This window comes from Rhinatrema bivittatum, chromosome 5 (assembly GCF_901001135.1).
Source record: "Rhinatrema bivittatum chromosome 5, aRhiBiv1.1, whole genome shotgun sequence".
Lineage (NCBI taxonomy): Eukaryota > Metazoa > Chordata > Amphibia > Gymnophiona > Rhinatrematidae > Rhinatrema > Rhinatrema bivittatum.
In genome coordinates, this window is record NC_042619.1 from 71,396,464 (window position 1) to 71,417,973 (window position 21,510).

The following is a 21,510-nucleotide window of genomic DNA, read 5'->3' on the forward strand; positions in this document are numbered from 1 at the left end:
ATCACTGTAGCTTGAAGCCAGTGTAATCATTTTGCGACTCTGCAACTTCTGCCGTGTGGGATACCTTGGGTTTGATTCCTGGATCAGTCGGGGTTGCTGCAGAGACTGCATTCAGACCCCCTTGATGTGGACGGAATCACAGCCATCATGCAAGAGCGACACCCGCTGACCGGGCTAAGAGTGTACATGTTCTAAGTTCCAAAGGGCTCTGAGGTCTGTTACACCTGGTCTAAAGATTATTGCTGGGATGCTTGGGTTACACAGGGGGATAGTTAAAAAAAAAAAAAAAAAGGAGGAAACCTCAGATAGTTGCAAATGAAGACCCGTATCACTACAGCCCCAGTAGAGGCCACTGCCAATTGATATGGAAGCCCAAAGGAGCAGAAGGAAGCTGCTGGGCTAAGAAAAAACAAAACCAGCGTGTCTCAACAGTCTCAATGAGAGTACCATTCATTGAAAGAACACTTGAAAGATCCACAGTTTTATAGACTATACTAGAACTTTCTTTGTAGCCATAGCAACTAGAGAAGACTAGGAAACCAACGTAAGGTACCCATGTCACACTGAGTAAGTACCGAGTTTTCATTTAAAGCAGCCTATGCAATCCATAGCTTCAGGTCACACCTCTGGCTTGTTAGGAAGAGCAAGACTGGGCTGAAGGAGGTGTGGAAAGGATTTATCTCCCAATGTGATTCTTTAATGTGCATTCCTAATATGGTAGTCTTGCCTTAATGCAGTTAATGCACTGGCCATCAGTTAGCCGAAGAATATATTCTCAGCGCCTTTTCTATGGGTAAAACACTGTTTTAACTGTGGAAATGGATCTTTGAAAATTGCCCATCCAATAAGCATGTAGGTCCACAATGCCGGCAGATTTACCCACATTTATCCAAGGCATTCCCCAGGGTGGGATTAGTGCGGGGATTGCAACAATGTGCATGCTTTTGTATTAAGCTAAACCAATTTTTATAGTGGATTTATGTACCTAAATCTGTTTTTAAAATTATCTCATCATATTTACCTACATACATTTATACTTGCTATGATGTGCATGGAAAATTTTCAGGAACATTTACAGGCGTATTTTTGAAAATCCATAAGGATGCACACAAGTCCAAATCCCTCCCTGTCTCCACCTCCAGGGATAGTTATGCTTAGTCCTGGTAAATTTACATGTGAACAGGACATTAGTTTACCCTCATATTGGCCAGACAATTTTGTAAAAGGACATTTCTGCAGGTAAAACTATTTTACCCATAGAAATACTTTTGAAAATCACCCTCCCTCTGCTGTTTATCCAAAGAAGAAAACTAGATTTTGGATTTTACCAATGTGTGCTGACTTAGGAAGTCATTTACCTTACAGCATCAGATAATGCAGAAACTCATTTGCTCAACAGATGCAAACTGGCATTTTAATAGAACATACTGTACCATATATTGTACTTTCCATATTCAGCTGTTAGTGGCTGCCAAGAAATGTACTGCATAAGAATGGTTTCTTCCTGGCAATGCATTGATTTGATTGCCTTTAGGTTTGCTTAAAAACAAATTTATAAATTAGCAGGTGAATTTCATTGTTCTCTATATACACAGTAAGACATCAATACAATAAACAATACATATCAAGGTTTGCTAAAAGTATTTTCCTTCTGAAAAAAAACACTATTTTTTGCAATAAATTGGTATAAACTCACTTCTTTTGCCGCCACATGGTGCAGTTATTAGGTTTGATATAGGTTAATATTACCAAATATCTTTGGCAATCCACATCTGAACATCTAATAGTGGTAACAAATGGATATTGCATTTATATATCATGAGTTTGTTAATTAGTTCTAAATGAAGTTTACAAACTAATGTGGATTAACCAAGCTTAATCCTATAAATTCTGAAACATTAACTAAACTTATCTATGATAGTATGTGAAATATAATTACCAAGACAGTGGAATATACATACAAATAAATGCAAGACTCATATTATATCAAACTGAATTATAGTTCCTTCTGTGAGGGAGTTTATAAGAACTCTACAGTATGTGTATGAAATATTTGTTCTGAATGTTAAAAAAATAATTATGCACTGAATAAAACATATGAATGCAACAATGCATAATCAGGTCTAGCTCATCTAACAGCAACATCTTCCACAATTGTACATATTATTAATCATCCAAATTAAACTTTTTAAAGGGAAAATCTATTATTTTCCCCAACAATAATCTTGGATATACATATATAAGTATATATATATATATAGAGAGAGAAATATTGTGTCTTTGTTTAGGGACAGTAGTCACCCCTTTGAAATAATTATTGCCTGACATTAATATGCAGAGCTCTTACTGTTTTGTTCTGATCAATGCAGTGAAACAGAAAGAATCTCCACTCTCCTGTCATGACCCAGTTCTGGGCTTGTGCTTTTTTGACGAGTCTTTGATCTGCAGCAGGTCTCATAGGCTTGTCTCCCGAAGGTACATGGTGCCAATGTTGTAAGAAACCTTTCTCACTCTAGTAGACGTGATGGTGGGCTTTGGCTGCTTCTGACCAGGGCTGATCTCCAGGAAATAACAGATCCCAGGGATTTCCTTTGGAAAGTTTTCTGGAAGCTCTTCGCGAGACCGAGGAATAAAAATAAAATTTGTTTCATCTTTCAAAAGCCTAAGGGGAAAAAAAAAAACCCCATAAAGACATGGTATTGAAAAAGAAAACTCCAGCTATACGAACTGAATGCATATTTTTAGAAAGATAAACTGAATCTCTGGTTAAGGCAGTAAACATTAACAACGCTGTTATTTTATGCACTAGCAGAGCTTCACCACGGGCTTTGTTAGGTTCATCAGTATGGGACTTGAAATAAAGATAAAGGTCTTTATCTTTGCTAATACAAAATGAATATGAAACCAGAAGCATCGCATAAAGGCATGTAGAAATAATTGTTTTCTTTTGTATATTTCACCCCTGACAAATTTAGAAAAAAAACAAAACCCAACAACAAATCAGTCCTGTAATTGAGTCCTCCACAATAATGGCAGCTGGATCCAGTAGCAGTATCGCACATGAAGTCTGATGAGAAGATATCTACCACACATATCTTCTGTTTTCTAAATCTACATGATAGGGCATTAGTATTCAAGCCTGAATTAAAGCATGTTGAACACTCAGGTACAAAACGTTATCTGCATGCATGTTAGCATTTTCACATTTTCACATTTTCACATTTGCATACACATACTGTGTATGCAAATGAGCCCTGAAAAAAAAAGGTTATGCTAACGGTCTTATTAGGTATTAACAATGGTTAAAGACATTATATGTTAATACCTACAAGACTTAACATGCAACACAAAAGTAGGGAAACAATTACATTTCAGGAGACCCATGAATGTCATCAGGGCCCTCCTCCCCCCCAAAAAAAAACATAATTATAGACCTCTGTGGCCCTCACTGCCTGAAAAGGAGTTGATTTGTACAATTTACTCTCTGCTGGCTGCATTGTACAAATCAACTCCTTTTAATCATTTATAAGGTCAAAAATGCTTTGGATATCTCTGAATGTGTCTGTAACAGCCCCCCCTCCCCCTCCCCCAACCCGCCTACCACTCACCCCGAATCAAAGTGCCCCCTTACAATGGTCCATATTTACAGAGTATCAGACTGAGCCCTATGTAACCTGTGTGCGTAGGTTATAAAATAGCATGTATGTTTGTGCGCGGCGAGATACGTACGTTTATGGGCGTGCGTGCGGCCCTTTTAAAATCTACCTTAAATTGAATATCCGGACACACAGCCCCCCTCCCCCCCCTCAATCCTCACCCCAAACAACAGCTGGGTCCCTGAGCCTTCCAGAACTCTCGCCCCCATCCCAGAATGAAGATGTGCACCTCCAGATCTTTCAGAGCTCCCCTCAAGAACACATATGGGCCTTCCAGCCTGCCACCCCCTCCCCCCCAAATCTTCACCAGCAGAAGGGAGCCAGTTTCCCCCCTGCAGGATGCAATGCCAAATCCAAAATAACACTGCTGACACTCTGACTCAAACACCAGATCACAGGTAGGAAGCCAGATCTGTTTCAAGGAAAAGGGGAGGTTTGCTTCACTAGCAGAACCTTTATCATCAATAAAATATCCATCTGTAACTTTTACATTGGTTTAAGAACCTGCAAAAAGAATTTTGCATTGCTTTATGATTGTAACTTGATGAATGACTTTCCTGTATTTTTCTATAAGACAGATCTGATGAAGTGAATTGATTTCTTTAAATCAGTACAAGGCGGCTTGTCTGGTGCACAAAATGACAAGCACAGCCACGTTACCATGGAAGAACTCAATGGTACTCAGTCACAGCCCCTCTAGAGCTTTGCGGACTACAGGAAGTGGGTCCTGAAGATTCCATCCGTTATGATGCGTAAGATTGTGAGACTCGGGGAAAACTCCTTTTCGGTAGCTGTCCCTGAGCTATGGAACTCTTTACAGGAATCTTTACGATTGACAACAGGTGCAAAATCATTTTAAAAAATGCTGAAGACTTTTCACTTTGAGTGTGCTTTTCCAGATAATGATTGAGCAGCAGTATACTCAAGCGTGGCAAATATTGAACTGTTTATGAGCTGTGACTTACCTTTTATGTTTTGTTATGTCTTGATTTTATTGTGAATATGACTTGTAAGCCGCTCAGAGCTTTTATTATTAGGCGGCACAAAAATATTTTAAATAAATAAAAACTACAGGGATTGCTTTCTTAATACAATATACAAATAATGTTCCTGAACAGTGAGCCACATGGACAGTTAGGGGCAAGCCACTTGAGCTGAAATAAGTATTTTATTAGCAGACTGTGTGCAGGGAATATTATTTCTAGAATACATGTACAAAATAAATGTCCTTAGCTTAGTTCTGAGTCTACCCCCTTTCATCCTCATCCCATGACTTCTCTTTCCAGAGCCTCCTTTCCATTGAAAAGACCCATCTCCTATGCATTTATTCCTTGGACACATTCAAATATCTCTGTCATACTTCCACTTTCCTTTCTATCCTCCAGGGTATACAATTAGGGGATAGATTTTAAAAGGAGCGCGCGCGGCCTACATGTGCATGTGCTACCCTGCACGCGCACATGTATGCCCGATTTTATAACTTACGCACGCAGGCGTGCGCAAGTTATAAAATCAGGGGTTGGCGCGCACAAGGAGGTGCATAATTGTGCACCTTGCGCGGGCCGAGCCGCAGCTGCGCTGCTTCCCCCGTTCTCTCCCAGGCCGCTCTGAAATCAGAGCAACCTGGAAGGGAACTTCCCTTCCCCCTAACCTGACCTTCCCACCCCTTCCCCTAACCTTCCCCCCCCCCCAGCCCTACTCTAATCGCCACCAAAACTTTTATTTTACCTTTTGTGCCTGCCTCCGGGCCGCTCTGTCAGAGACCTCTGGCTCCACCCCTGCCCTGACCCACCCCTGGACCGCCCACACCCAGCCCCCTCGCCACCCCTTTTTGCAAGCCCTGGGACTTTCACGCATCCTGGGGCTTTACAAGCATCGCCAAGCCTTTTTAAAATAGGCCTGGCGCACATAACCCTTTTAAAATCCGGCCCTTAGGGGTAGATTTTAAAAGAAGCGCGCGCACATGTACGCCCAATTTTATAACATGTTATAAAATCGGGGGTTGGTGCACGCAAGGGGGTGCACAATTATGCACCTTGTGTGCACCGAGCCACGCTGCCTTCCCCCGTTCCCTTCCCTCTAACCTGACCTTCCCACCCTTTCCCTTAAACCTTCCCCCCCTAGCCCTACTCTAACCACCCCCCCCAAAAAATGTTTATTTTACCTTTTGCGCCTGCCGGCTGAATGCCAGCACATGATCCCAAGCACAGCGTCAAATGGCCCCGCCCCTTTAGTAAAGCCCCGGGACTTACATGCATCCCGGGGCTTTACGCCCGTCGCCAGGCCATTTGAAAATAGGCCCGGCACGCGTAACCTCTTTAAAATCTTGCCCTTAATGTTTAGATCTTTAAGTCTGTCTACATAAATTTTATGATGAAAACCACTGACCATTTTAGTAGCTGCTCTTCGTGCTGACTAAATTCAGTTTATATCCTTCAATAGGGATGTGAATCGGGCTTCGGACGATATTTTCAAAATCGTCAGAAATCAGGGGCTCCCCCAAAACGATAGGAAAACCCCACGATATTGATTGTGGGGGTTCTCTTATCATTTTGGGGGAGGGCGGGAAAAACGGCACACAAAAATAACCCCTAAACCCACCCCGACCCTTTAAAACTAATCCCTTAGCTTCCCCCACCCTCCCGACCCCCCAAAAAACTTTTTACAGGTACCTGGTGGTCCAGTGGGGGTCCCTGGAGCGATCTCCCGCTCCCGGGCTGTCGGCTGCCACTAATCAAAATGGCGCCGATGGCCCTTTGCTCTTACCATGTGACAGGGTATCCATGCCATTGGCCGGACCCTGTCACATGGAAGGAGCACTGGATGGCCGATGCCATCTTGTGCTCCTACCATGTGACAGGGACTAACCAATGGCACCGGTAGCCCCTGTGACATAGTAAGGGCAAAGGCTATCAGCGCCATTTTGAATACTGGCAGCCGATGGTCCGAGTGCAGGAGGTCGCTCCCGGACCCCTGCTGGACTTTTGGCAAGTCTTGTGGGGGTCAGGAGGATCCCCCAAGACTTGCCAAAAGCCCCTGTGGTCCAGCGGAGGTCTGGGAGTGATCTCCTGCACTCGGAGTGCAGGAGGTCCCTCCCGGACCCCTGCTGGACTTTTGGCAAGTCTTGTGGGGGTCAGGAGGATCCCCCAAGACTTGCCAAAAGCCCCTGTGGTCCAGCGGAGGTCTGGGAGTGATCTCCTGCACTCGGAGTGCAGGAGGTCGCTCCCGGACCCCTGCTGGACTTTTGGAAAGTCTTGTGGGGGTCAGGAGGATCCCCCAAGACTTGCCAAAAGCCCCTGTGGTCCAGCGGAGGTCTGGGAGTGATCTCCTGCACTCGGGCCATCGGCTGCCAGTAATGAAAATGGCGCCGATAAACACTGTGGATTCCTAAAGGCTAGAGGATGGGAATGAAGAAAAGAGTGCATGGGAGTAACTTGCTAGTGTGACAGTTATTACTCTTAACCAATAAGCCTTCATACTGTTGATGCGACTCCATCTTTGCTCTCTACTTCAATGGCAGGTGGAAAAGAAGAAAAGGGAAATTAGATTCAGACAGCAGCCAACAAGGATATTGAATTTTACAGTCTGGGAAAACAAAAAAGTTTGGGGATAACTTGCTGATGCGGCTGTTATTAGCCTGATACTTTTGATGCAACTCCAACATTGCTCTCTGCTTCAACGACAAGATGTAATGGGGAATTGGACTCAAACAACAACCAACAAGAGCTCTGACTTCGATGATATGGGAAACTGATAAGTATAGGGGTGGCTTGTATGGTGTGGCAGGTATTGCCATAAGTTTGCTGGGCAGACTGGATGGACTATTTGGTCCTTTTCTGCTGTCATTTCTATGTAATACTGGGGGGTGACCCAATCTATCTCACCTTCTACCCACCCACCAAGATCAAGATCAACTGACTTTGCCTCCCTCTTCCCACCCTCATCTTCAGATCAAAAGCCCCCAGTGGCTCAACTGAACCCTCACACCCCTGACCACATATCAAAGGCCTTTAGTGGCTCGACTGAACTTCTGAACCTTAGAACAAAATCCGCTGAGGTTAAGTAGTGCAAAAGCTCAACCAGTGCTATTTTAAAAGTCAACAGCAACATGGTGGGAGGGAAACATGCTCTTTCCTGTCCTGATCTTCAATTGGTCCTCATCAGAAAGGACAGGGAACATGCTTGTGACATGGAAAGGAATCAGGAGGTCAGTCAGGCTACCTTTGATTTGGGGGTCTGGATGGAGGATATGGGAGACAATCAGGTCACCACGGCTCTTTGATCTGAGATCAGGGAGTGGGTGTAGAATAGGGGCTTGGATCAAGCTTTCAAGAACTTTTATTTTGTGTCCAGAAAGTGTCTGGTTATATCAGGCCACCAAGACCCTTGATGTTATATCTGGAGGTGGGTGGTAGAAGGTGTGTACGGGTTATATTGGAGCATGGAGGCCCCTTGTTACAAGTGAGCCATGGAGGGGTTTGGGGCTTTACTTGACTTGGGGGGAGCAGGGTAGGGAGTAAAATCCTCCATTTTCATTGGCCTTTCATTTTGGGGAAAATACCTACAATGTCTGAATGTAATCCACTTTGAAATGCTGAAAGGAGGAATACAAATCAAATAAATAAAGACTGGTTTGCACGGGGGACTTCAATACAGTGTGCACGTCCTACAATTTTGTCTTAGAATGCATTTCTTTTTTTGCGCATCTGATTTTAGTAGGCCCACAAAAACATTTAGGGGTAGATTTTCAGACGAGCGCGAATAGCCTACTTTTGTTTGCGCTCCAGGCGCAAACAAAAGTACGCTGGATTTTAGTAGATACGCGCGTAGTCGCGCGTATCGGCTAAAATCCTGGATCGGCGCGCGCAAGGCTATCGATTTCGTATAGCCTGCGCGCGCCGAGCCGCGCAGCCTACCCCCGTTCCCTCCTAGGCCGCTCCGAAATCGGAGCGGCCTAGAAGGGAACTTTCCTTTGCCCTCCCCTCACCTTCCCCTCCCTTCCCCTACCTAACCCACCCGCCCGGCCCTGTCTAAACCCCCATCCTACCTTTGTCGGGGGATTTACGCCTCCCGGAGGGAGGCGTAAATCCCCGCGCGCGAGCGGGACTCCTGCGCGCCGGGCCGCGACCTGGGGGCAGGTACGGAGGGCGCGGCCACGCCCCCGGACCGCCCCGGGCCGTAGCCACGCCCCCGTACCCGCCCCCAAAACGCTGCCGACACGCCCCCGAAACGCCGCGACGACCGGGCCCGCCCCCCGACACGCCCCCCTCCGAGAACCCCGGGACTTACGCGAGTCCTGGGGCTCTGCGCGCGCCGGGAGGCCTATGTAAAATAGGCTTCCCGGCGCGCAGGGCCCTGCTCGCGTAAATCCGCCCGGTTTTGGGCGGATTTACGCGAGCAGGGCTCTGAAAATCCGCCCCTTAGTGCACTATGTATTAAATGGCATCTTAGTGTATACATAAAGATGAATTTTAAAAGATATGTGCAGGCAAAAAGACAGGGATGCATTTATTCACACCAGAGACATTTTATAAACACTGCATATATGTGCACAAGTATCGATGCAGAAATATCTAGTATTCCTTAAAAAGGGGTGGAATACAGGCAGGCCAGGGGTATTCCAGGGCAGGACCAACATATATGCGCATAAGTTGAGATATTCTGTGAACACAGTGCACGTATGGCTCTTCCCTGTGCATATATCTGCTATTTATCAGGTGAAAGTCTGAATATAAAGATTTATAGCCAAATATGGACTGCCTGAGAGGTCTGGATAAACTGGGGGGAGTGCAAGCTAAAGAACCAGGGAGATCTTGATGACCTAGAGATAAAATAGGCAAATTGGTGGTCGAACTGGTTAAATTGGTCATTTCCTTCTTGTGCACATATTATAAAATGATCTCCCTTGCACGTGTAAAAGGCAGTTCCTAAGGAAAATGTCTGATTAGCAGATATTAAAAAGCTATTAAATAAAGAAATAAAGAAATGCTTAAAATTAGAAGCACACATACACTTGCTAGGTGTATTTTATTACATGCGTGCGTACTTGTACAGCCGATATATGATTCCTGTGTTTGTGGCTGCACATCCACATATGCACATATATGGGAGCGCATGTGTTCTTTTTTTATAGTTATCATCATAGTGAGTACAATTTTCAAAGGGATTTCGGTAAGCAAAACAGGGTTTTATGTGTAGAAATGGTCTTTTACAAAACTGCCCGCCCAATATTAGGGTATGAAATGTTCATGCATAGGTTTACCCAAAATGAGCAGAGGCATATCTAGGGGCAAGTTTGGGGGAAGGGGATTACACATACTTTTGCACTGGGGGTGGTATCCCCATAAAATATCATTGGTGTTTTATTTTCATTTCAGGGGTGGACCATTTCAGGTGCACCCCTGGATTGTTTTTTATTTTTTGTTAAAAAAGAAATCCCCCAAACCCAGCCCAACCCTTCCTTTTTAACACAATGTTAAGCATCCCCCACAGCTGAAAAACCCAGCCCACCCTCCTGACCCCACCAGGACTCAACAATACCAACCTGGTGGTCTAGCAGGGGGCCAGGGAACAATCTGCTACTCCTGGGCTGGCAGCTGCCATAAGTCAAAATGGCCCTGGATGCCCTTTGCCCCTATCATTTAACAGGGGCTGCCCAATGGCACCAGTAGCCCTGTCACAAGATAATATTACTGACATTAGCAAATAAATACAATTTAATTATGTGGAAATGTGATGTGAAAATAGAGTATCTTCATGGAGAACTACAAGAAGACGTCTCCATGCTAGCAATAGCATTAACAAGAGACAAGTTTCTACAAGGACTAAATACTTTTTGAGATACCAAGATTGAACTAAATGAGTTCAGAGGGCCAAGTCAAATCTTAGGCATTAATGTAGAGAGAAATGTAGAGAAAAAACAATTGTCAATCAGTCAAAAAAACTATATTGAAAAAATTATACAAAATCTTGGCATGAGTGATGGTAAGTTACTATCAACACCCATTGAGCTAAGCCATAAAGAAAATGAAGATCCACAAGGAACAGTTCATCCAGATGTTCAACCAGTCATTGGAAGTGTGGTGAACCTTGTACAGGCAACAAGACCAGATATTACATTTGTAGTTTATTTATATATTTATTTTGACCCATTTGATGTCACACCCTAACCTGACAGCCCCAAAGTGTATTACAATAACATATCTACCAAAAAGAAGTATAATATGTTTTTACTACACAAAAATACATTTAAAAAATTTTCCAACCTCCCCCACCCACTTCTCTTTAACAGATGAAAGCCTCTACAAAGGGGTAGAGATCCAAGATGGCATTGTAGCTGTTATCAGCATGAGGTAGCTCCTTCATTCTTGATTAAGTTTTGGGTTTTTCTTTACCCCGGAATGCCACATGCTGGTCAGAAGAGGAAGGCCAAGGAAAGGACTTTTTCTATAGCCACTCCGAAGCACCCACTTATCGGCCCGATGGATGCCCACATTGTGAAGGGAATCACAATACCAGGTGAGCAGTCATTGGGAGATGTACAAGAATGAGTTATGTTCATGTCCTCCCCAGACTCTGCAACATCAATGCCCCCAATCGTCAGAACTCCCCCTGCTAATTCAGCAGCAGCCCAGGAACTGAATCAGTCTCTGGACGCATTGCAGACAGATAAGCCTGAAGTGACAGACATCCAAGCAAGAATACTGAGCCGAGTGGAGTGGCTGAGCTGTCCAGTCAAAATATCTCCGGTGGTGCTGGGGTTATTCCTGCTACCAAAAATCTGAGTGCTTTGGAAGAAGCTTTTCCTTCAATTGATTTCTCTATGGCTGGAGTTGCAGTTGCTTCAGAACATTTCTCACTGGTAAGGCCTGCTCATTCCATGTCCAAATCTATTTGAGAAGCCATTAAAGGCCTGGGACTTTCTAGTTCTGCACAGTTGAATCCCCTGATTTCATAATTTTCAGAGCTTGGAATTTTCTAAACATAATTAGAGCCAACAGATTGATAAGCTAAAAACATGTCTCTTCAAACAAGCCTAAAAATATGGCTCTTCAAACAAGCCTTCGATTAAGCACCCTTCATGCTGCGTTAATCTTCTCCCCCCCCCATTGGACTTCCTACTTATATTCGCCTCTCCATAACCTTACCTCCCTCTCTTTCTCTGCTTCCCTGCCCTCCTATATGCCCCTCTTGCCCTCACCCTAAACATGTGTTAAACATGCCTTGCAGCCTTAGTCTTCCTCCCTTTTCTACCTTCTTTCTTCCTCGCGCCCATTATAATTTTCTCTCCTCCTTCTCGCCTCTTAACATGTCTATAGCTTAGCGCAATACATATTCATTGGTTTTCCCTTCATGCTACCAATGTCCTATGTAAATATAAATGTAAAATATCCTATGCAAATATATGTAAATATAAATGGTTTGCATTATATTTCAGTTATGCTAGACCTCCTTATCTCTTTGTTTCTTGTAATCCAATACTATATAATCACAATGTTTATTGTGAATATTTCATATCTATATCTGTTTATGCGTTACCTTATATTCACAATGTTCCTTGTAACTCTATATGTTATAATCTCAATGTTCCCTGTAAACCGATACGATGTGTAAATGGTTATCAGAATATAAAAACCACTAAATAAATAAATAAAATAAATAAATATTACATCTTTACAGGAATTCTTAATTATGGAAAATATGCTATGATCCAATAAATTGGAAATTCTGGAGACCTCTTTGAGAGGGAGAGATTTTAGATTTATTAATTTTCCTAGATTACCATTAACATCACCTAAGGATTTGTTTAAATGATATCTGCTGGAGGTACTGAAGGTACCCAAGCAAGCTGTTCCCCCAGTTTCCAAAGTACATTACTTGACAATAATTAAGAAAGGTGACAATGTGGACAGGTTTTGATACCAACTGATTTAAACAATCTGAAAATGTCCACTCTTCTTCAGACATTGGATAGTGAATTAGCACACTGCAGTGTTGCACATTTGTACTTGAGCTAGATAGAGTCTGGGTATTTAAGATGTTTTTTTTTTTTTGTCATCGAACTGAGATCTTCCTAGGCTGCAAGATTATGGTCTTCCCTGATGTGTCAAGACAAATACAGAGGAGGAGGAAACAATTTCTTAATATGCGACCCAGAATTCTACAATTAGGTGCATCTTTTCTTATGTAAAATATAAAGATGTCTCATTTTCTTTCAGCCTTCTCAGTTAACTTATATTCTTAGCGGTAAGATTTTGCAGGGTGATATTTCTGTTGTTTTTATAGTTTATGACTTTTTAGATAAGCAGGAAATCTGGTTCTGTATTAGATTTATGATCTCTCTGACAGTCTTATTTATTTTTTTGTAAAATTATTACTTGATTAGCTTTGAATCTCTCTTTTTGAGGACTTGGGTAGAATTGGATATTTTAATTTTCCTGCTTTCCCTCTGTAATTTATTCTTATGTTATATCTGTATTCAGGCTTTTCCTTTTTCAAGTGTATTCTTGGAAATGTTCTATAAAAATGCATACATAAAAAGTTTTAAAAAAACCTTCTGCAAAGAAACACCAACAATCCTCATCACAAAAAGCTTTCAGAATAGGGATGTGCATTCCTTTGAAACAAATGGGTAAAATGCAACAAAAGAGACAATTTTCATTTATTTTGTGGACCCCTGAAATAAATCTAGGGTGCCCATGAATTTAAAAAATAAATTTGTCTCATTTGTTTATGTTTCCCATTTAAGTCTACAAACCCTTCATCTATGGGTGTGCTGCGCAAACAGTCCACAGCTGTACGGTCTAACTGGTATCTATAGCAACCAATTCTTGTTTGTGTGACATCAGTCTCCTGTAAGTCAAGGTGGGACAAATTGGCAAGGAGACCAGATGGAGGACAAATCATGATAAAGCATCTTTTTTAACCAGCCTATAGCTGCTACCTGGATCAAGTAATGCTGATGTCCTCCCACAGAAAGGTTGGAGCATGTGCACGATACTCTCTCTATTTCCTTTCTGGAAGTTTTCAGAAGCTCCGAGTTTTAAAAAAGGTTTAAAAATGTAGGCTTTGGCACTGGTAAAGGATTTTTTCTGATATTCTTTGCTGCAGTCATTGTTCTTTCTTTCTCTCTCTCATTCACTGTGACAATAGAAAGGCAGAAGCAGTGGTACTGCTTTCTGTGTTAATTGGGGGCAGGTAGGAGTGGACTGGAGATTGAAAGAGTGCAGTGATTTTTCTGTCTCTATCTTTTATGTAGCAGTGTAATGAGGTTATCATAAGAACATAAGAAAATGCCATACTGGGTCAGACCAAGGGTCCATCAAGCCCAGCATCCTGTTTCCAACAGTGGCAAATCCAGGCCATAAGAACCTGGCAAGTACCCAAAAACTAAGTCTATTCCATGTAACCATTGCTAATGGCAGTGGCTATTCTCTAAGTGAACTTAATAGCAGGTAATGGACTTCTCCTCCAAGAACTTATCCAATCCTTTTTTAAACACAGCTATACTAACTGCACGAACCACATTCTCTGGCAACAAATTCCAGAGTTTAATTGTGCGTTGAGTAAAAAAGAACTTTCTCCGATTAGTTTTAAATGTGCCCCATGCTAACTTCATGGAGTGTCCTCTAGTCTTTCTACTATCCGAAAGAGTAAATAACCGATTCACATCTACCCATTCTAGACCTCTCATGATTTTAAACACCTCTATCATATCCCCCCTCAGTCGTCTCTTCTCCAAGCTGAAAAGTCCTAACCTCTTTAGTCTTTCCTCATAGGGGAGTTGTTCCATTCCCCTTATCATTTTGGTAGCCCTTCTCTGTACCTTCTCCATCGCAATTATATCTTTTTTGAGATGCGGCGACCAGAATTGTACACAGTATTCAAGGTGCGGTCTCACCATGGAGCGATACAGAGGCATTATGACATTTTCCGTTTTATTCATCATTCCTTTTCTAATAATTCCCAACATTCTGTTTGCTTTTTTGACTGCCGCAGCACACTGAACCGACGATTTCAATGTGTTATCCACTATGACACCTAGATCTCTTTCTTGGGTTGTAGCACCTAATATGGAACCCAACATCCTGTAATTATAGCATGGGTTATTTTTCCCTATATGCATCACCTTGCACTAGGGATGTGAATCGTTTTTCAACGATTAAAATTATCATCCTATAATTTTAATATTGTCTTAAATCGTTATAGAACATGATACAATAGAAATTCTAACGATTTATCGTTAAAAATCGTTAAATCGTGTTAGTGCGCACTAACGGGAGTTAGTGCGCACTAACTTAGTGCGCACAAACGGGAGTTAGTGTGCACTAACAGAAAATGATACAAATTGACACTTTCCAGGTCAGTAAAGGTCAGTTAGGAATGAATATGTGTTCCTATTGGCTGGCTGCCCTCTTATCTATTGATGTTACCAAGGTTCGCACTGAGGTGATGGTTGGGGGGATGGGAAATGGAACTGGAAACTCACGAACACCAACAGAAAATGAAACAAAGTGTTGACACTTCCCAGGTCAGTAAAGGTCACTTAGGAATGAATATGTATTCCTATTGGCTGGCTGTGCTCTTATCTATTGATGTTATCAAGGTTCCCACTGAGGTAATGATTGGGGGGATGTGAAATGGAAACAGTTGGAAGCTTGACAAAAAAGTAATGTGATGATCATCACTCATGTGACTAGAACTTGTTTGTTTATTATTTTTGTTAGCAGGCATGTGAAATGCTAGTGCATGTTGAATTTGCCAATCACTGTGCATTTTAGAAAGGTGGTCCTGGTGGTAATTGATTGTTGGTAAGTGTATTTTTTAAGTAGCCACACTGGCCACCAGTATGTTTACTTTTCCTCCTACTTAACTCACTAGCTCAACTTTATAAGAAGGGCTTCTCTGCTTGTGTGTTGCTTTTGTTTGGTGTGAGGAGAGCAGAAACATCAGATCTTTATTCAATCTAGGGTTATTCAATCTAGGGTTAGGGCACTGTGTGCAGGAAGATCACAACACTCCTGGTATTAATAGGGATAGGGCACTGTGTGTACATGAAGGGCACTGTGTGTACATGAAGATCACAACACCCCTGGTATCAGGGTTAGGGCACAAGTTCTAGTCACATTGACTGATCACATTACTTTTTTTGTCAAGCTACCAACTGTTTCCATTTCCCATCCCCCATATACTGTCAGTGGGAACCTTGGTAACATGAATAAATAAGAGGGCAGCCAATAGGAATACATATTCATTCCTAAACTGACCTTAACTGACCTGAAAAGTGTCAAATTGTATCAATTTCTGTTAGTGCGCACTAACTCCCGTTAGTGCGCACTAACTGGGAGTTAGTGCGCTAACTCCTGTTAGTGCGCACTAATCGGAAAAAACGATTTTTCAACGAAATAATCGTGCCAAACACGATTTTCTTCTCCTGCCACACGATTTCAATCGTTAAGACGATATGGCACACGATTCACATCCCTACCTTGCACTTATCCACATTAAATTATAGTATTAATAGGGATAGGGCACTGTGTGTACATGAAGGGCACACGATTCACATCCCTACCTTGCACTTATCCACATTAAATTATAGTATTAATAGGGATAGGGCACTGTGTGTACATGAAGGGCACTGTGTGTACATGAAGATCACAACACCCCTGGTATCAGGGTTAGGGCACAAGTTCTAGTCACATTGACTGATCACATTACTTTTTTTGTCAAGCTACCAACTGTTTCCATTTCCCATCCCCCATATACTGTCAGTGGGAACCTTGGTAACATGAATAAATAAGAGGGCAGCCAATAGGAATACATATTCATTCCTAAACTGACCTTAACTGACCTGAAAAGTGTCAAATTGTATCAATTTCTGTTAGTGCGCACTAACTCCCGTTAGTGCGCACTAACTGGGAGTTAGTGCGCTAACTCCTGTTAGTGCGCACTAATCGGAAAAAAACGATTTTTCAACGAAATAATCGTGCCAAACACGATTTTCTTCTCCTGCCACACGATTTCAATCGTTAAGACGATATGGCACACGATTCACATCCCTACCTTGCACTTATCCACATTAAATTTCATCTGCCATTTGGATGCCCAATTTTCCAGTCTCACAAGGTCTTCCTGCAATTTATCACAATCTGCTTGTGATTTAACTACTCTGAACAATTTTGTGTCATCTGCAAATTTGATTATCTCACTCGTCGTATTTCTTTCCAGATCATTTATAAATATATTGAACAGTAAGGGTCCCAATACAGATCCCTGAGGCACTCCACTGTCCACTCCCTTCCACTGAGAAAATTGCCCATTTAATCCTACTCTCTGTTTCCTGTCTTTTAGCCAGTTTGCAATCCACGAAAGGACATCGCCACCTATCCCATGACTTTTTACTTTTCCTAGAAGCCTCTCATGAGGAACTTTGTCAAACGCCTTCTGAAAATCCAAGTATACTATATCTACCGGTTCACCTTTATCCACATGTTTATTAACTCCTTCAAAAAAGTGAAGCAGATTTGTGAGGCAAGACTTGCCCTGGGTAAAGCCATGCTGACTTTGTTCCATTAAACCATGTCTTTCTATATGTTCTGTGATTTTGATGTTTAGATCACTTTCCACTATTTTTCCTGGTACTGAAGTCAGGCTAACTGGTCTGTAGTTTCCCGGATCGCCCCTGGAGCCCTTTTTAAATATTGGGGTTACATTTGCTATCCTCCAGTCTTCAGGTACAATGGATGATTTTAATGATAAGTTACAAATTTTTACTAATAGGTCTGAAATTTCATTTTCTAGTTCCTTCAGAACTCTGGGGTGTATACCATCTGGTCCAGGTGATTTATTACTCTTCAGTTTGTCAATCAGGCCTACCACATCTTCTAGGTTTACCGTGATTTGATTCAGTCCATCTGAATCATTACCCATGAAAACCTTCTCCATTACGGGTACCTCCCCAACATCCTCTTCAGTAAACACCGAAGCAAAGAAATCATTTAATCTTTCCGCGATGGCTTTATCTTCTCTAAGTGCCCCTTTAACCCCTCGATCATCTAACGGTCCAACTGACTCCCTCACAGGCTTTCTGCTTCGGATATTTTTAAAAAAGTTTTTACTGTGAGTTTTTGCCTCTACAGCCAACTTCTTTTCAAATTCTCTCTTAGCCTGTCTTATCAATGTCTTACATTTAACTTGCCAATGTTTATGCTTTATCCTATTTTCTTCTGTTGGATCCTTCTTCCAATTTTTGAATGAAGATCTTTTGGCTAAAATAGCTTCTTTCACCTCCCCTTTTAACCATGCCGGTAATCGTTTTGCCTTCTTTCCACCTTTCTTAATGTGTGGAATACATCTGGACTGTGCTTCTAGAATGGTATTTTTTAACAATGACCACGCCTCTTGGACATTTTTTACTTTTGTAGCTGCTCCTTTCAGTTTTTTTCTAACAATTTTTCTCATTTTATCAAAGTTTCCCTTTTGAAAGTTTAGCACGAGAGCCTTGGATTTGCACACTGTTCCTTTTCCAGTCATTAAATCAAATTTGATCATATTATGATCACTATTGCCAAGCGGCCCCACCACCGTTACCTCTCTCACCAAGTCCTGTGCTCCACTGAGAATTAGATCTAAAATTGCTCCCTCTCTCGTCGGTTCCTGAATGAAGAGAATGAAGAGAAGAGCCTAGCCAGGCTGCCAGCCTTCATGGTTCTGTTTCTAACAGGTTTATTTTGTTAGAAACAGAACCATGAACACAGCAGTGCTCACATATACACTGTATATATGTGCACACACACACACACACACACGCTCGTGTGTGTGTTGTTGCACGGACTGGCCGCATGGCCATGCAACAGACTCTGCTTACCGACATGGTGGGGCCCTCCACCGGCTCCCTCCCTGCTGCGGGGAATCCCTGCCACTGTTCCCCCGCTCAGGTCCATAGCAGCTCGTGCACCAGCATGGACACTGTCCAGCACGTGCATCCTGGCAGATACCCTAGGCGCATGTGCACTCCCCCACCTCTTAAAGGGCCAGTGGCAAGGAAGTAGCCATGGCCCGAGGAAATAAAGTCAGGACCAGGCTTCTATTTTACCCAAGGCCTGGCAGTCTGGGATTGCCTTGCAACGGGTCCTACTCCTTGAGAGCTGCTGGTTGCTGAGTTCCTGATCCTGTTTTCCTGCTTCTGTGTTCCTGGTCCTGATTTCCTGTCTCTGTGCCTTGGTCCCTGAATCCTGATTCTCACCTTGGATTGTCTTCTGGCTCCTGACCTCGGTTCATCTCCTGGAATCTGCTTGTCTGCTGCCTGTCCTGACCTTGGAACGCCTCTCGACTTCTGCTCATCTGCCGCCTGTCCTGACCTCGAAATGCCTCTCGACTTCTTCTTGCCTGCCACCCATCCTGACTCTAGCCTGTCCGACCTCTCCTTCACCTCATGCCTTGGGATCTTCTTCACCAGGAACCCTTGCCTAAGCCCTGCCAGCCCCGGCACCCAAGGACTCAACCTGCAGGGAATGAGGGCTGGTATAGGTGAAGGTCCCGTTAGGGTTCCTGCTATGACCAGTTCTACCTACCGACATAGGGGACCTGCGGGGGATGTCCACTTCAGGTAGTGACAACTTCGCCTCGGCTAAGGGTCTTCACCCTGGCTGCCAACAGCTAACATGTGTGTGTGTGTATGTGTGAGAGACAGGAATTTTTTGTACACACTAGAGCGGTATTGTGAGTGACGATAAAGAATCAATAAATTATTTTTTATATCAAAACCCCCAGTAGGTACTTCAAATTTCATTATGCCTCTGCAAGAAAAGGGTAATGGAGGGAATGGCAAGGGCAGAGGATTTGCTGCAGAGCCAACCCAACTTGTAAGAAATACCAGCAGTACTAGCAGCAGTGAGAAAAAAGGGAGTCCTGCCCCTAACATAAAAAAAGATGTTTTTAGCCTCTCAATGACAATAGTAGAAACTAGCTAAAGCCAGAAGAAATTTACATTTTTAGAGCATGAGCCACTGCTGCCTGTTTCTCTCACTCTTGTTTTGGAATACAGACAAAAGGCAGAACCATATGAGTCTGTCATTAGTAGGGCAGGGGAATGGACAGGGGTAGCAGATGTGCAACACCCAAACCCAGCAGTGCACTCCTTTATGGTTACTGTTTATCAGGGAATGGAAGCAATATTTTTAACAACTGATTCTGAGGACGAATCTTGTCTGGGATTCCCTGAATCAGAAGCTATTAAAAACATATAGGAGATCTAGTATTTATTTATTTATTTATTTATTAACTTTTATATACCGACATTCTTGCATTAAATGCAAATCATGCCGGTTTACAGTGAAACAGAAAAAGCAGGAAAAAATTCCTTAGTCGAATACAATGAAACAGCTTAGTTAACAAAGGAAACATAAAAATAAATTTTTACATATACACAAAGGTTTGCACGAAGGGGTGCACAAAGGGGAGTTAATAACATCTTAGCCTCCTATGAGATGATGGATGAGAGATATGACAACAGTATTGGCATCGAAAGCAACCCCAAAGAAGAACAGACAGTGCAGGCAGAGATCATGAGCAATGCTCCTAGCCTTTTTCCACATTCCATTCTCAATCACAACTTCAATGGCAGCAGAAGCCCCCAATGATGAAGACTAGAGGCTGAACAAGACATCCCTGGTCTGGAATCACTTTAAAGTGAGGGAGGACCTTATTATTGTTTGACAGTTTTGGGTGGACCCTTGGACACTGTGGCTGCTGACCATGCCCATGGGGGGAAGTCCTGTGAGGGGCCACAGGTCAGGCTCAGCTTTAGGACACACAACACAGATAGATCTTTTATTAACAGTATTGAGGAGCCACCAGAGGTAGCAGTAGTGACCAGAGATGGAGCCCGGCTGGGCTCGTAGTCCCTCAGGGCTCTGGAACAGCGATCCCTCAATGGCTGTGCTGTAGTAGAGAGAAACTGAGAAAGTGAGTACAATGAAGTAGATGCAGGGTTCTGGAATAAAGCCTCGTTGGTTGAATACTCACACAGCGGTTTCTCTTGGTAGGAAACACAGGAGCTGGAGTAGAGGCAGGCCCTCGAGGAGCGAGTACCTGGTTCCAAGGAACAGCTCTGAGAGAAGTAGATGGTAACTCACGGATGGTGTAGGCAGCGGTATCTTCCAGTCAGAAGTAGAGTTCAGGCAGCGAGTCCGGGAACATGGGCCCTTGAGGAGCGGGTACCGGTTCCAGACAGCGACCTGAAAGAGAAGAGAGAGGCCCCCAAGGAGCAGGTACCTCGAATAGAGTAAATCCAATAAAGGAGGGGCAGAGTAGCTAGGTACGGAGATGAATCCCATCCGATATGAATCCCTTTACCATTACCCTTGCTAACTCGATTAGCTAGCATTAGTGTAGGCTATTTGTATCCGGGATGCATGACGTCATCACAGGGGGACGCCCCTGAGGTTCACGCCAAAGAAAGTATTTGAAGCAGGGCCACGCAACATGCGTGCCCTAAGGCAGCTGGATAGCATGGCGGGAGGCAGCGAGCAAGCCAGACCGGGGATGCCGGAGAGGACAGCAGACAGACGCCACGGAAGCCAAATGTCCGTCAATCGTGGGAGGAGTCGCCAGAGAGATAAGGAGGGTGGAGTGGAGATGTCGGGCAGCAACAGTCGTAACAGTATCCCCCTTCAAAGGGCGGTCTCCTCTGCAGGTACCAGGTTTAGGTTTTGAAGGATGCGCGAGATGAAATTGACAGAGAATCTCTTCAACAAGGATGTTAGCCTGAGGCTCCCAAGAGTTTTCTTCGGGGCCGAAACCCTCCCAAGAAAGGAGGTATTCAAGTGTTTTGCCTCATCTTCGGACATCAAGA

General features: G+C 43.2%; 1 protein-coding gene across 2 annotated transcripts in view; it reads right to left on the bottom strand.

The window, feature by feature from the left end:
• Nucleotides 1-323: 323 nt before the first annotated feature.
• Nucleotides 324-21,510, bottom strand: part of GUCY1A2 (guanylate cyclase 1 soluble subunit alpha 2) — a 549,703-nt gene continuing 528,516 nt past the window's right edge. Inside the window, exon 8 of one of the 2 annotated variants that reach the window (XM_029602441.1) lies at nt 324-2,662. In XM_029602441.1, the coding sequence (XP_029458301.1) occupies nt 2,455-2,662 (208 nt within the window). In that variant the 3' untranslated portion in view covers nt 324-2,454. The remainder of the gene's footprint in view (nt 2,663-21,510) is intronic. The other variant, XM_029602443.1, reaches the window with a different exon arrangement.